This window comes from Miscanthus floridulus, unplaced genomic scaffold (assembly GCF_019320115.1).
Source record: "Miscanthus floridulus cultivar M001 unplaced genomic scaffold, ASM1932011v1 fs_329_3, whole genome shotgun sequence".
NCBI lineage: Eukaryota > Viridiplantae > Streptophyta > Magnoliopsida > Poales > Poaceae > Miscanthus > Miscanthus floridulus.
This window is the reverse complement of record NW_027096591.1, coordinates 21,750-38,126: the sequence shown is the minus strand read 5'-3', so window position 1 is coordinate 38,126 and position 16,377 is coordinate 21,750. Positions and strand designations below refer to the sequence as shown.

The following is a 16,377-nucleotide window of genomic DNA, read 5'->3' as shown; positions in this document are numbered from 1 at the left end:
CCTCCATGCTCTGCGCCGATAGAAGCTCGTTGGCACCGGCAATAGGTCCTTCTACTACCAGAGCTGTCCTAGACGCCCCTCTCCCATCGGAGAACAACGACTTCCCATGGGACCGGGCCTCGAGCTCCTAGATAGGCAGAATGGACGTCAAGCACTGCAAGAAAGACTTGGAAAAACATAGAACAAGAAAAAGAAGACGTGTACCTAGGCGACGCCGGGCAGGTCATCAGCCATGACGGACAGTGCTGTCCGCAGCGATCGCTCCGCTAGCTGGCAAAATGCTCGAAGGAGTCCTAGCGCCCCCTCGGCCGCGTCCTCAAGGGCGAACAGAGGCTCCCCCTTAGGGTCGTCCTGGCTCTGCCACGAGACACGCGGGTGATCCCACCCACGGGGTTCGGGTTGTACCGCACGAGGGCTGAGCTTCCTCGCCAGAAGTCAGAGCCGGCTGCTCCGTGGTGCTGGCCGCCTCAGCATCCCCACCTCCTCCCCCGGGAAGTATCGTCGGAGGGATCGAATGGACCTCCACTTCCTGGGCGCTCTCCCGCGATGGTGGCGGGCCTTGGACCAGGGGTGGTACTGAAGCTTGCCCCGCCTCCGTTTCCACTTCCTCCTGGGCCGCCAGATCCACCGCGCCCACACCGGCCTCCGCCACCCTCGGCCTCGGTGGTCTCGGGGCTTCAGCCTCCGCCACCTCGGCCTCGGTGGTCCTAGACGCCTCGGCCTCAGTCGCCTCGTCCTCGCCCTCGGCGGCCCGGCAATTGAGGGCGCCTCAGCTTCATCTGGCTCGAGGGCCTCGGCCTCACGAGGCGTAGGCGCCTCCTCCCCCACCTGCCTCGTGATCGCCTCGACAGCCCCTCCTTGAGTGACTGGCTCCTTTGGGTCGGCCCTAGCCAACGCCGCTCCACGCTGTATGGCGGCTTGCGCCTCCACCACCCATTGGGTGGTGGAGCTGGTGCTCACCTTGAGCGCCTTACGTGGCACCAGGGCGGGCGCTTCCGCTTGATGCTTCCGGCTGAAGGCAAAGCATTCACGAGGTCAGCACACGGCCAAATAATGAGTAGAAGATACTACAAACTCCGCCGACAAAATACTTACCACCGAATGGGGACACAACACCTTCTGCACTGCGCCCCTCGTCCGCTACGGCGACGATGGCAACAGCAGGAGCACGGCCCCCGTGTCCGTTGGTGCCGGCCGGCCCTCGCCAGACCCTAGTGCCCCCTCGACCCTCTGCAGAGGCTGTTGGGTCGCCTCCGCCGCCTGCTCCACCTCCACCGTTGAGCCCACCAGGCTGACGGCACGCTTCCCTAACACCCATGCCTCAAGCGTGGCAGCCTCGACCTTGGGGCGAGCGATCATCGGCCCCAAGGCGTCCTCTCCTCCTCCTCCTGGAAACGCCGGGCTGCTCGCCGATGCCCCGAGCACCGTCCCCCTGATTGTCAGGGAGATGTCTAGGGTACCCTGCCCCATCTCGCTCTCATCGTCATCGCTCGAGGAAGCCGACAACGATGATGATTGAGATGACTCCACCGGGAGACCATCGTGCCTCTGCTGCCAGCGACGCTTCTCCAGCTCTTCGCGCTCAAGGTTCTTCCTCTTACGCCTTGCCTCCTCGGCGTCCTTCCGCTTCTTTTGCTCCTCGGCATACGCCCTATTCACCACCCGTCTCTCGTCCTAGGGAACGGGCGGCGGGGAGGCTCGCACATCCCTCATCCCCTGCAGGAACAGCGAACGCCAATAAGGGAACAGGAAAATGCAAGGCAAAGAGGCCTTGAAGGCCGCAGCGGCGCGTGACTTACCAGAGAGAGGTACCCCACGATGCGCATCGCGAACAGGGTCAGACCATCGCCCCTCCACCGTCTCTCTCACCCGATGTAGAATCTCCTCGTCGGAGAGGGCGACGATAGACATTCAGATGCCCTCGATCGGCTCATCCGGTGTCATGTTGAACAGGCGCTGCATCGAGCCATCAGCGGCAGCACCCTCCGGCGGTGGAAGGCCACCACGACCACAGACGCCATAAGGCCGCGGCTACGCAGCCTCTCTAGCCCCTCTAGGAGCGACTGCAGCTTGGGCTGATCAACCACAAGACGCCATACCTCCACTTCTTCGGCTGGCTCTCCATGACCCGCCCGGTATAGGGAGGAAGTCCACCGTCGTCATTGTGGAGGTAGAACTAGCTGTTGTACCAGCAATGTTGGACGACGCGAGCTGGGTCGGGATGTAGAGGAGCTACCGGTATTGGCGCACTTAGAGAGTGCAGCCACCGACCCTCATTGCCTTCCGTGTGCCCATCGTGCCCGTCGGCTTGGTGGTGAGCCCCGCCTGGAAGAGGTGGAGCCACAGCTCCCAGTGGGGGGCGATGCCTAGGTACCCCTCACAGACGGTGACGAAGATTGCCGCCTGCGTGATGGAGTTGGGGTTGAAGTTGTGGAGCTCCACGCCGTAGTAGTGCGGGAGCGCCCGCATGAACCGGTCCACCGGTAGGGCAAGACCACGCTCATGGAAGGACACAAAGCTCACGATGTAGCCATCGCGTGGCCTCGGCTTCGGCTCGCCCCCCAGAGCAATCCACTCCAGTCTGTTGGGGTCGGTAACCGAGCGGAGAAGGCCATCATTGATGAGTGACTACAGCATCTCCACGGACACTCGGACGGACCCCAAGAATCCACCTGAATGACAACAGCGCCGCCGGCCATGGGTGCGTGGAGAATACGGCTACGGTGGTAAGGCGAGCTCTCGCTATCCCCCTCTCTCTCTCTCTCTCTTCTCTCTCTCTCTCTCTCTCTCTTCTTCCCCTTCTCCCTCCTCCCGGCGCTCTCTATTCTTAGCGGTGACTCGAGGGCAGAAAAGGCGAACGTGGGCAAGGTAAGGAGGAGAGGGGCGAGGCTCGTCACGTATTTATGCAGGAAGAGGGCGAAACGGACTTGCGATGAAACCGGAAAATTTTCCCTCAAATCTGGCGGCAGTTAATCCGGATCCGATTAAACTACCCATGCGTCCACCTTTTCCTTGTTAACCGCACATGCACAGTAACGTCCCATCCGTAGACATCGCGTCGCATCTGACCGTAGCAACGGCAGGCGTTGTTCCGTCTCTCCAAGAAACCGCCTCAAAAGGCGCACCTGCCGTTGTCAGCCGATGGGAGGGGAATATCCCCCACTGAAAGGACCTAGGATGGCCGCCTAGAGGGGGGTGAATAGGCATTTCTGAAATTAACACCTTTAAATGCGGAAACGATTAGTAAAGAGAGTTTTCAAAATAGAAACTCCAAATAACGAGTAGTACCACCCCTCACAAGTTAGCCACAGAGTATAAAAAGATACTAAATGAATCTAGGAGCCAAACGCCTACAACCAAAGAGTTAGAACACAATACAATTTAGTTTGGCGCAGGGGCTAATACCGGACGTGTCCGGTATGTATACCGGACGTGTCCGGTATTCACGACTTCAGTGGAACAGCCCCAAATTTGCTCCTTTTGATTTCTATCTTCAATCCAAACTGTAGGAAACTATTAGAGATAGTAATATACACAGAGTATCTGCAGAATAGCTAAAGCAACATAAATATCAAATGAAATGCGAATTGAGACACGATATTTGTTTTACCGAAGTTCGGACTCGTTCGAGTCCTACTCTCCGTGAGGGGGCTGCGGGCGACCCAGCGAAGGTCAGGCCTAGAGGTACCACGAAGGTCACTCTAGCCAGAGTCTTTTCCAACTCCTTTTCCTCCTCCTCCACTAAATGATTCCGAGGCGGCGGAATCGACCGTTACAAATTTTCCGAAGCAACCACAATCTCTCGGTTGCTCTCCGGCGACGCCTAGCCATCTAGGACCGAAGAGTCCAAGAGTAACAAATGCGAATCACGAGATTGACAATATGCACAATGCTCAAGTGGTGGCTTGCTCTCTTTTTCAAATTCTCTCTTAACCCACAAATTGATTTTGCAATTTGGATCACACACTCACTAAGAGAGGGTTTAGGAGAGTTAGCAAGGCTAAAAAACATGTGTCTATCTTAGTAGAATCAACAGCCTCCAAAGGCGGAGGCTTGGGGGTATTTAGCCCCCTTGGAAAACTAGCCGTTTATAGCCGTTGCAATACCGGACATGTCCGGTATGACTTACACTGCGAAAACGGTAACTAAGTTACAGTGAAGTTGTGAGGCGTCGGAACTCCCGATGAATGCCGGGACTCCGACTCAAGTCAGAACTCCCGACCCTCAGCAATTTTGAAAAACATGTAACTGAGTTAAAGTTAGTGAGGTGTCGGAACTCCCGACACATGTTAGAACTCTCGACCGTCGGAACTCCCGACTCACGTCGGAACTCCCGACCCTCAAGGCTTTTGAAAACTAGCCGTTGGCTTCTGGTCATCCATACCGGACACGTCCGGTATGACCAGGACAGTGAACCCTCCAAGTCAATTAGAGTGCGAGACGTCGGAACTCCCGACCCATGCCGAAACTCCCAACCATCGGAACTCCCGACCTACGTCGAACTCCCGATGAACCAACCCGAGAACAACAATTTTACAGCTGCTGGACAAATACCGAACACGTCCGGTATTGCCAGACCAGCAACAAATCAGTTAGCTCTTTTATCGCTCAAATACTCAAAACTCACATGGGTTGGCTTGAGCACTTATGAAACATTATCTATCAATATATGCATCCCTCTTAATAGTACGGCATACCTATTAAACTCAAGATCAAAGGAAAAAATGAATTTATACCACTTGAGTTGATTCTTTTGAATTGATGCCGTCCCTTTCAATCTTCATCAAGTAAGGGTGCTAACAAGTTGATGTTGATCTTTTCACTTGAGCATAGCCATCTTGAGCATGTGACTTGATTCCATTCATCAAATTTGAATATCCCAAATATATCAAGTCACTTCCATCAATACTTCATTATAGATTTGATTCTTCACATCAATATGACATCTTAGCTTGATTAGTACCTCAACTAAATGCAAGTACTTTCTTCTTCACCCTAGCTAGGTTCTTCGGCCGCCAAGCTGTCGCTTGCCCTTCACCCTTGCTTAGTACCTCGAAGCCTTTCCTTGCTATCTTCACCATCTCAAGCCATCAAGTCACATCTTGTTGTGAATCATCCATTCATATGTATTGTTATCTTTTTCATTTTAATTTAGCAAGCTTCAAATATGAGACCATTCCATATGCAATCCCTCATGTCTCATTAACTAATAATCACGAGCTTGCTTTTACATAGTACATGGAAATCCCACAATAAATAAGCCTTCACATGAATTCCATTTGCATTGTTGTCTTGTGCTTAAACTAGATTGTTTATACAACAACACATCATTTTGGCTTTCACTATACCTGTGAGATAACCTATTACCTGTCCACACTTAGCAAATGGGTTAGTCCTTTAATCACGTTGTCATTCAATCATCCAAACCCACTAAAGGGCTAGATGCACTTTCACCCACCCGATTCCTTTCAGATGAAGGAACTGGGCACCGAGCCCGTTACGGTCCAGGGTTTGAAGGCTGGGCCCCCGAGGGTCTCAACAGCGCCCAGGACAACAGAGTTAGGGATGACTATGGGCGAGCCCGTATATGGCCGAGACCGAAGCAAGCGATCGCTTGGGATGCCCTAAGTCATGTCCAGATCGATAGGGAGGTCTCTGAATGGATCCCACCGTAGGGAGACACCGAGCCCCTGAGGCCAATCGAACGAGCCTGGGACCCACTGGGGAAGCCCTCTGGTACTTTTGGAGTGCGTCTCTGGACTGCTAGCTGACCCCTATCGAATGGGCACGGACCTCCACTTGGACTTATCCGATAATAGCTCACCGGAAGTATCACCGCTCGCGCCCCCGAGGGTAGCCTGGCATATTCCACCCCTTCTTCCGAACGAAAAGGATGCATGAGGGCCGCACAAAAAAGCTAGGGAAACTCCTGATCACCCTCTCGCTCCATGCAAAGCTTGGGAGCTCTTCCTGCAACCAAGCCGAGACCCAGCACCCAAGCTCGCACTCGAGGGCTCGCAAACAAACCCTCCTTCCGAACGAAAAGGATGCGCGAGGGTCACACAAAAAAGACAGGGAAACTCCTAATCGCCCTCTCGCTCCGTGCAGAGGCTCGGGGCTCTTCCTGCAACCAAGCCGAGACCCAGCGACCCAGGTCGCACTCGAGGGCTCGGCAAACAACCCCTCCTTTCGAACGAAAAGGATGCGCGAGGTTGCACAAAAAAGACAGGAAACTCCTGATCGCCCTCGTCGCTCCGTGCAGAGGCTCGGGGGCTCTTCCTGCAACCAAGTCGAGACCCATCGACCTAGGCTCACACTCGAGGGCTCGACAAACAACCACTCTCCTTCCGAATAAAAGGATGCGTGAGGGTCGCACAAAAAAGAAGGAAACTCCTGATCGCCCTCTTGCTCCAAGCAGAGGCTCAGGGGCTCTTCCTGCAACCAAGCCGAGACCTAGCGACCCAGGCTCGCACTCGAGGGCTCGGCAAACAACCCCTCCTTCGAACAAAAGATGCACAAGGGTCGCACAAAAAGCCAGGGGAACTCCTGATCGCCCTCTCGCTCTGTGCAGAGGCTCGGGGCTCTTCCTGCAACCAGGTCGAAACAAGCAACTCAAACTCGTACTCGGGGGCTCAGTAAAACGCGATAAAGGGCACCGAGTCCGTTATGTCCAGGGGTTCGAAGGCTGGGCCCCCGAAGGTTTCGACAGCCGCCCCAGGACAAACAAAGTCAGGATGACTATGAGCGAGCCCATACATGGCCGAGGCCCAAGCAAGCAAATGCTTGGGATGCCCTAAGTCGTGTTCGAAACCGGCAGGGAAGTCTCTAAATGGATCCCACCGTAGGGAGCACCGAGCCTCCGGGGCCAATCAAACGGCCCTGGGACCCACTAGAGAAGCCCTCTGATACTTTTGGAGTGTGTCTCTGGACCGCTAGTCGACCCCTATCGAATGGGGCACGGCCTCTACTTGGACTTACCCTATAATAGCTCACCGGGTGTCACTGCTCGCGCCCATCGAGGGTAGCCTGACATACTCCACCCCTCCTTTCGAACGAAAAGGATGCGCGAGGGCCGCACGAAAAGACAGGAGAACTCCTAATCGCCCTCTTGCTCTGAGCAGAGGCTCAAGGACCCTTCCTGCAACCAAGCCGAGGCCCACGACCCGAACTCACACTCGTGGACTCGGCAAAACGCGATGAAAGCCCTCGCTCAACATGAAAAGCCCCTAGAGGAATAAATTCACTCCTCCAGGGCCTCGGGGGCTACACCCGCGGGTGCGCTCGCGCGCACCCACCGAGGCCTCGAGTACGAAACACCATCCCACCAGCTGCCGCAAGCCTAGCCTAGTTAAAACCTCAGAAGAGCGCTCACGCTCTCCTCGAGGCTTGGGGACTACTGTCGGGTACCATAAAAAGGGGTCCCCTAAGCAAGAACCGAAAAAATCACTTAGACCCTGTAAAAATCGAAGCCAAGAGACAACTACTGGCAAACCCCCCCTTATCTGAGACTCTCTGGACTGGCTGACGCCTCCCACCTTGAACAGTACCCCAACTCGCCCGAGGCCCCACCCGTACGCCTCGGACGGGTGCTGATTCCCGCTCGCTCGAGGCCCCGCACGCAAGGCTCGGACGAGGTGCTGATTCTCCGCCTCGCTCGAGGCCGGCTCGGCAACAACCCCGTCGCCTCCGCCTTGACCAACTTCTCCGACAGGACGTCACGTCCAACTAACGCGTTCAACCGCTCCCGCGATATCAGCCGAACGACGGCTCGACACAGCGGAGTGGCCGACGAGATGTAAGTCACATCGACGCCATGCCGTCCGGACAGGACGGGGCAGGGGTTACCGGCGCTGTGCTCGGCACTGTGCCCATGACGGACACCCATGCGGCACTGTGCTGCCTAACCCCCCTACTCCAAGGACAAAGCGCGACGTGGAGAGTCATGTTCGGGTCCCTGTAGCCTCGGAATCAACGTACAAGACCAACTGCTCCCTATGAGTCTTCGACGTCCGCTTCGGGGTCCGGCAGCCCTCGGGATTCGCGCTCGCCGAGCCCCCATGATGGTTTGGCCTCTGCACCGACTAGGCCTCGGCTCTCTACGTTTCGACATACAGCGACCGGCACGTCGTCCACAGCATGTGCCATGCCCTGCGTCAAGCTATCACTGGAGCTCCCACGTCGCATAGGATCGGGCGTGACCAGCGCGTCGCTCCAGTACATCAAGGACAAGACCGCTCCACCACGACCCATGCTGCCACAATGACAAGCTACATGGCTCGGCATGCCGCCTCCTCTCAAAAACACCACGTAGCAAATGCATGTAACGCCCCTGTGCCTCCCTTCGACTATAAAGGGAGTGATCGGGACCATTTCTAGGGACGCTCACTACGCACAGACGGTCACAGACAGAAGGTAGACTCAGACGCTCACGAACAACGCAACGCTCTGTAACACACGCTCCCTCGCTGCCTGAGATCAACATCTCAAGCAACCCACGCCACTACGCAGACAGGATAGTTAGCTCCCTCTCTTGCCCTGCTTGTAACCCCCTACTACGAGCACCTCGGTGTAAGGAATACAAGATCGCTCTCTCCAAACTGGACATAGGGCACCTATTGCCTGAACTAGTATAAATCTTGTGTCTCTTTGCATCACCATCCGGGATTAGGGGCACGCAGTATATTTTCACTAGTTGGTTGAGGGCTCGCCGTCCAAAACTGTTGACACCGTTTTTTTGTACGTGATGGTGATCGGAGTGGATTAATCGGTGGTGGGAAGGTTACTGTTACTTTGATGGCCGATGGAAGCCAGCTTGTAAAGATAGTTGCCGATAGCTGGTGGTGGTCGATGGAAAGGTTGGTTTGGATTCGGGCGTTGCCGATGAGGTTAGAGGTGTTATTGTCGATGCCGATGAAGGAGATTGAAGACTACTGCCGATGAAAGGGAATGCCGATGAAGGAAGGCTTGAAGACTACTCGATGAAATAGGAGTATGCCGATGGGAAGGAGGACGGTGAGATTTCCATCGTAATTGAGGCGGACAGGGAAATAGATAGAAGTTGATTTCCTTTTCTATATTAGTTAGAGTATGATTCATGTAAGAGTCACGTGTTTCCTTAGATATGGGATTGGTGTCCTAGTTGTGTTTGGTTGTGTCTCTTTAGATCAGGGTATAAATATGGAGTAAGGGCAATGTAAGAATATATATCAATCAATATCAAAACCAACTTTTACTCCTATTTGCATCTACTTTTCGGCGACTTCGTCAATTTGCATATTTTTCTTTTTCGAGTTCTCATTGATTCGGCGAGCTGCATCGCTTCAGTGCGACCTTCGGCGATTCTCGAGTTCCGCGTGAGCACCTCTTGGCCGTGACTTCCGGGCGTATCGCTGTTGTCAGGACCAAAGTGTTCGTATCTTCATCCTTGTCGATTAGCAGGTCAAATCGACTGGCACGCTTTGGATATCGATTCGGGTATTAGCCCTTTGTGTTTGCAGATCCACTTTTGCATCAACACATCTTTTGGCACGCCGGTGGGACCAATCAATCAATATGTTCAATCCGAGATCGATCAGGGAACATTATCGCAGTATCAAAGAAGATCTCAAGGAAGAACAGAGGCAGGCTATGGAAAAGGCTGTAGAAGAATACAAGCAGCTTTGTCTGAGATCGTTTAGCTTGAACAAGAGTGGACAAGTCATCCAGAAGCAAGATTTGCCGTTGCCTCGGCAGGTTACCTTTGACTCCAATCCTGGTAAACTTCAAGAGATGGTTAATTCTGCAGTAAATCATGCTTTGATTAATCATTCCAATGTGCTGTCCAATACTGTTCATAATGCTGTGGTTCGAACTCTCAAAGAAGGACAAGCGGCACCACATTACGTTGGGCCTGCCTATCATCAACCCGGCAGCATCTGTCAAAACTCCATCGGCTCCTTCGGCCGTTGTGGGTACAGAAGTTACTTCCCCTCCAGTATTGGCAGGCTCACCTAATACAATCTACACACCGATACAATCAGATCAGGTACTACCAGGAGGGCGAGTTCAGCTTAATACAGATCTATCGGCATCAGCTATGTCAGGCCCTGTGTCTCAGAATAGCCAGATTCCTACTAATTGGTGGGGATATGGCATGCCTCCAGAGTCATCTGCTTTCAATCCTAGATTACCTCAAGTGTTTGATGCAGCAGGAAAGCGCCTATACCATCGGCCGTTTCGCCGATGGCTCAAGTGCCTCAATATGCCGCAACTACTTCTGTGCAACCAACTCCAGGAGGTTTCCAGATGCCTATGGTTCAAACATTCAATTCAAGTCCATCGGCGAGCTTACTGCCGATGCAGCAGAAAGCCCCTGCTATGAGTCAAACTGGGGTTCAGTTCATGCCTCAAACCAGTTATAATTATCCAACAATATCAGCAAATTACCAGCCATCGGTAAGTTTTGTACCGATGAGTTCTAATAATGATTGGTCAGGACAGTTACCTGTTCAACATACAGTTCAGCGAAATCAGCAGGTTGCAGGGATTCAACAAGGTTGTAACAGAACCGACCAATTATACGAAATTAAGTAAGAAAATCATCCACTAGAGCAGACGATTGAACAAACTTAAGCCCGTATAACCCGGTAGTCCGTGAAATCACGAAGGATTTCAAACCAACTTGTGTCCCAGCCATGATCGTAATAAGTTTAGCGGTCACCATCACAAATTACATAAAAGTTCGCATCACAGATACATCAGAGTTTAAACATAGTTATTACAAACCAGTTCGAATAAAAGTAGCGGAAGTCATTTGTTCAAACCACACACACACTCACGCGGAGTTTAAATATAGTGCCAGCGAATGATCATCTCCAACAAAAGCATCAGATGAGATGTAAAGAATGACCATGCCCATGGTCCTAAGCATCACCCATCGCAGGATACAGGCAGTTGATACAGTAGCCGTAATACATCTGTCCATCTGCAACAAGTGGGAATAAAACCCTGAGTACGATAAGGTACTCAGCTAGACTTACCCGACATAACCGAAAATAAGTGACACCAAGGATTATGAAGGGCTTTATAGTAGGGTAGCTGACTTATTTGCAAAAAGAAGCATTTTTAGCATTTCAAGAACCTTTCTAAAAGCATTATTGCCAAGTTAATTATTATGATCCTGTCGACTAGATTTGCACCTATACTAGAGTAAACATGTGATTAGGCAGATAATGATAACCAATGATCATTAAACAACTTCCATACTGTCATATTCATTATAACTGTCCAAGTGTTCCATAAACATTTACTACGATGAAGTAACTCAAGTCAAGTGCTCACTATTTAGGAGCGATGGCGATTCGAATCGATTCCTAACCAGCTGATGATTTGTTCCTTACACAAACCTCACTCACCCGCTAAAGTGAGATATTGATCACCGAGTCAACTTTCCAGGAATCTTGAGTTTGCCAGGAACCACATGTACCCGAGGGCCGACCGACTGCACTTTGGTCTTATCATCTCGCCCCCGTGTCCTACCACACCTGCTCTGGCACAGTGCGTTGCGGGCAATCTACTCGGCCCAAAAAATCTTCCAGCTTCGCGGTCGGAAGGTACTTTATCCGGCCAGCTAAATGTAAGGCATGCGTTCAACATAACTCGAGGCCCAACAACGGTCGGTCCTTAATCGACACAGACGGAAACACTACAGTCCAAAACTCTGCAAGTCTCCGTCCGGTCTCAACTTCATTTAACACTTAGTTATACCATGACTTCATAATCATCCAAGCAGATCCAGGTAACCACCTATAGCTCGCAGGTGACAGGAAATCACCTGACTTCTACCGGTCTAAGCCAGCTAAGCATTGACTCAACTACGGATACCAAGGTAATAAGGATATAGTATAACAAAGGTAAACAAGATATAATGCAGCAACGGTTGTAAACAACTCCTGAACGTAATGCATCAATTAAGTAAAGCATTTAATTAAATAATTGCAAACTGGGAGAAAAAAATGCTCCGGGGCTTGCCTCTCTCGAAGGAGCTCGGACGGTGATCGGGGCACTCCGGGAGTTCCTCAACGTCCTCCTCGTCGGCTTCTGGCACTTCCTGCGGCTGCACCTCGAGCTGCTCCTCAGGCTCCTCGGGTATGACGACGGGGTTCTCGGTTTGCGATCCTATATGATGCAATGCGTGTAAGTGATTATGCAAACGGTGCATCGAAGGTGATGAATGCAATGGATATGTTGAAATGCAAGGTAGTCAACATCATCCAAGAAACTATACTACAAGCACATGTCATCTACTGCATTCTCTTCTACTACTAATATGTTAAGTCAACATATCTTATGAAATGCCTCAAAGATACACCAAAGATATTATTATTAACTAATCTTGTATTAAAGATGATTATTTTATTTCCTTTTAAATTAGGGCTACAACAACAATCTATATTTCTGGTGCTTATAAAAATCTGAGAAAATTACAGTAGCATGGTACTACTCTAAGTAGACTACCATCAGATTTTCATGGTGTTTGAATGAGTGGATTAGCCTACACAAAAATCACAAACTATGGCAGGATTTTGTACATAAAAATACTTTGAACTGTGAAAAGTGTCAAACAACAGAACTAGTATTTTTCCTAGGTTCTTCATAGCATATAATGACTGTACAAAAATTATCATATGCATGTTTTATACAAAGTTTGCTCTTTAGCAAAAATAACAAAAATCAGCTATTAAAGGGACTTGAACTACACCTAAAAATTTTTCCACAACACATGCATGAAACATATTTTTCCTAGGAAATACATGGCATAAGAAAATTAACAAACTTGGAATCATATTTTTCTGAAGCCCATAGCTTTTTCTACACATTTTTCAAGTTATCAGCAATATTCATGATTAAATAAAATTCTACAGCAAAGTATCTCAAAAATGACATGCACAATTTTTCCCAAGTAGATCTGATGATAAGGAACCTAGAAAAATTTGTCTCAACAAATTTGGAGCCATATAACTCGAGATCTACATTTTACAAGCTATTTAATTCATTTCTGAAAATCATTTTAGAAATCGTTTTGAAAACCAGCCGATGAAAACGCTGGGTGCACCCGGATCTGTACCCAAGACCGCTCCACAGAGACAGATAGGCGGGACCCAGCGGGTCAACCGGCCCCACTGGTCAGCCGACCGGAGGCAGGGGATGGCCTGACCGGCCGGATTTTCACCGGCGGTGAGGTCGCCGGCGGTGTGGTTGCTACCTACGGACTCCACAAGGGAAGGCGCACCAGCTGGTGCTACTTGCGCAGCCAGAGGACCACCAGAGCCAGGTGACCGGCGGTCATGGCGCGCGGTGGCGCTGCATGGTGGTGGTGCGCGTTCGTTCCGGCGTAATGGTGGCCGGAGCGGCGACTTTGGCTCTTGACCGAGCTTCGCCATTGCGAGGCGGGCACGGTGCGCACGAAAAGAGGAAGAGAGGAAGGCGGAGCAGGGCTGGCCACGGAGGCGTGCGCGGTGGCCGAGCTCCGGTGAGTGACGGCGTGAAGGAAAACTCAAGGCTAGGCCTCACCTCCGGTCGATTCGCGAGGCGAGCGGGTCAATAGCGTGGCGCGCGAGATGGCAGTGCTTGTGGCGCGAGAAGGCGGGGAATGGTGCGGTGGCTGGGGTGGAATGCGGCGGCGAAGGGCGCGGCGGCGCTGAGCTGCGCCGTGGCTGCTGCTGCCTGCTGCGAGTAGGAGGGAGCGAGCGGAATGAGGCGAGTGGGGAGAAGCGGGGCGCTGGCGGGAGCTTAAGCGAGGCGAGCGGGCGGTGGGACCCGCAGGAGCGCCACTCGGCGGGCGGCGCCGGCGTACGGTCGCCACGCAGTGGCCATCGCCTGAGCGCGGTCGAGGCACGGCGCGCGGCGCGCGGGAGGGAGGCCGAGCTAGGCCGGGCCGGCTTGCGAACTGGGCCGAGAAGTGAGGCGCAAGGCCCACGAAGGTAAAAACAAGATTTTTCAAATTAATTTGAATTCCTTTTTCATTCAAACGAATTTTGGGCTAAATCAAAGCAGTTTCAAACTTTGGACCAAAAATAAAAGTTGCTCAAAATTTTATCCTCTACAACTTTGATTTTAAGACCAACGTCCAATTTGTTATAGATTTTGAATTATAAAATTAAAGTAAATTTTGACTCAAACCCTAATTTTTGGAGAATTATTTTTAAAGCAACATTTGGCAATAATTCAAATACAAACCTTGCTCCAAAAATTGTGATAAACAATTCTAGATGATTTACAATCATAACCAAACAAGTTCTACTAACCTATCAAGCAAAATCAGGGCAAAACAATTCTAACAAAGGTATGCAACATTCAGGTTTCACAACATGTTTCAGATGTCTCAAAGCAATGTTTCAATTGTTATTCACACGATTAGGCATGTATGATTTGGATGCTTGATGATGCATGATATGCGTGATTTGCAGTGCCTAAATGCAGGCATAACACCGGGGTGTTACAGCGATGGCCTTGGCAGAGGCCTCCACTTGTTCAGCCCGGGACCTGAAGGTGTCCCGCTCGCCGGCCACCCGGGTCAGCTCCTCCTCCAGCTCCTTGATCCGCACCGCCAAAGGGGTGGCCTGCTCCCGAGCCGTGGCCGCCTCGGCCTTCGCATCAGCACAGTGAAGGCGGAGGTCCTCCACCTCCATGCTCTGCGCCGATAGAAGCTCGTTGGCACCGGCAAGTAGGTCCTTCTACTACCAGAGCTGGTCCTAGACGCCCCTCTCCCATCGGAGGAACAACGACTTCCCATGGGACCGGGCCTCGAGCTCCTAGATAGGCAGAATGGACGTCAAGCACTGCAAGAAGACTTGGGAAAAGACGACATAGAACAAGAAAAGAAGACGTGTACCTAGGCGACGCCGGGCAGGTCATCAGCCATGACGGACAGTGCTGTCCATAGCGATCGCTCCGCTAGCTGGCGAAATTGCTCGAAGGAGTCCCAACGGCCCCTCGATCGCATCCTCGAGGGCAAACAGAGGCTCCCCCTTAGGGTCGTCCTGGCTCTGCCACGAGACACGCGGGTGATCCCACCCACGGGGCTCGGGTTGTACCCGCATGAGGGCTGAGCTTCCCTCGCCAGAAGTCGGAGCCGGCTGCTCCGTGGTGCTGGCCGCCTCAGCATCCACCACCTCCTTCCCCCGAGAAGTATCATCGGAGGAGATCGAATGGACCTCCACTTCCCGGGCGCTCTCCCGCGATGGCGGCGGGCCTTGGACCAGGGGTGGTACTGAAGCTTGCCCCGCCTCCGTTTCCACTTCCTAGGCCGCCGGCTCCACCGCGCCCACGCCGGCCTCTGCCACCTCGGCCTCGGTGGTCTCGGGGGCTCTGGCCTCCGCCACCTCGGCCTCGGTGGTCCTAGACGCCCTGGCCTCAGTCGCCTCGTCCTCGCCCTTAGTGGCCTCAGCGATTGAGGGCGCCTCAGCTTCATCTGGCTCGAGGGCCTCGGCCTCACGGGGCGTAGGCGCCTCCTCCCCCACCTGCCTCGTGACCGCCTCGACAGCCTCTCCTTGAGCGACCGGCTCCTTTGGGTCGGCCCTGGCCGACGCCGCTCCACGCTGTATGGTAGCTTGCGCCTCCACCACCCATTGGGTGGTGGAGCTGGTGCTCACCTTGAGCGCCTTACGTGGCGCCAGGGCGGGCACTTTCGCCTGATGCTTCCGACTGAAGGCAAAGCATTCACGAGGTCAGCACACGGCCAAATAACGAGTAGAAGATACTACAAACTCTGCCGACAAAATACTTACCCCGAATGGGGACACAACACCTTCTGCACTGCACCCCTCGTCCGCTACGGCGACGGTGGCGACGGCAGGAGCACGGCCCCCGTGTCCGTTGGTGTCGACCGGCCCTCGCCAGACCCTAGTGCCCCCTCGACCCTCTACGGAGGCTGTTGGGTCACCTCCGCCGCCTGCTCCACCTCCACCATTGAGCCCACCAGGCTGACGGCGCGCTTCCCTAACACCCGTGCCTCAAGCGTGGTGGCCTCGACCTTGGGGTGAGCGATCGTCGGCCCCAAGGCGTCCTCTCCTCCTCCTCCTAGAAACGCCGGGCTGCTTGCCGACGCCCCGAGCACCGTCCCCCTAACGTCAGGGAGATGGTCTAGGGTACCCTGCCCCATCTCGCTCTCGTCGTCATCGCTCGAGGAAGCCGACAATGACGATGATAGAGATGACTCCACCGGGAGACCATCGTGCCTCTACTGCCGGCGATGCTTCTCCAGCTCTTCGCGCTCAAGGTTCTTCCTCTTGCGCCTTGCCTCCTCGGCGTCCTTCCGCTTCTTTTGCTCCTCGGCATGCGCCCTATTCACCACCCGTCGCTCTGCGTCCTAGGGAACGGGCGGCGGGGAGGCTCGCA

The 16,377-nt window shown here is 53.0% G+C and overlaps 1 protein-coding gene across 1 annotated transcript; it reads right to left on the bottom strand.

Moving 5' to 3' along the window:
• Window positions 1-15,281: 15,281 nt before the first annotated feature.
• On the bottom strand, window positions 15,282-16,141 carry LOC136531344 (fruit protein pKIWI501-like). Its single transcript, XM_066524010.1, has 2 exons — window positions 15,906-16,141; window positions 15,282-15,684 (listed from the first exon to the last, which is right to left on the bottom strand). The coding sequence occupies exons 1-2, from the start codon at window positions 16,139-16,141 to the stop codon at window positions 15,282-15,284; spliced, it is 639 nt and encodes a 212-aa protein (XP_066380107.1).
• Window positions 16,142-16,377: the final 236 nt, after the last annotated feature.

Coding starts and splice junctions, on each gene's coding strand:
- LOC136531344 (XM_066524010.1), bottom strand. CDS start 16,141: ATGGGGCAGGGTACCCTAGACCATCTCCCTGACGTTAGGGGGACGGTG. Junction 15,685..15,905: donor GAGGTGACCCAACAGCCTCC/GTAGAGGGTCGA, acceptor CTTTGCCTTCAG/TCGGAAGCATCAGGCGAAAG.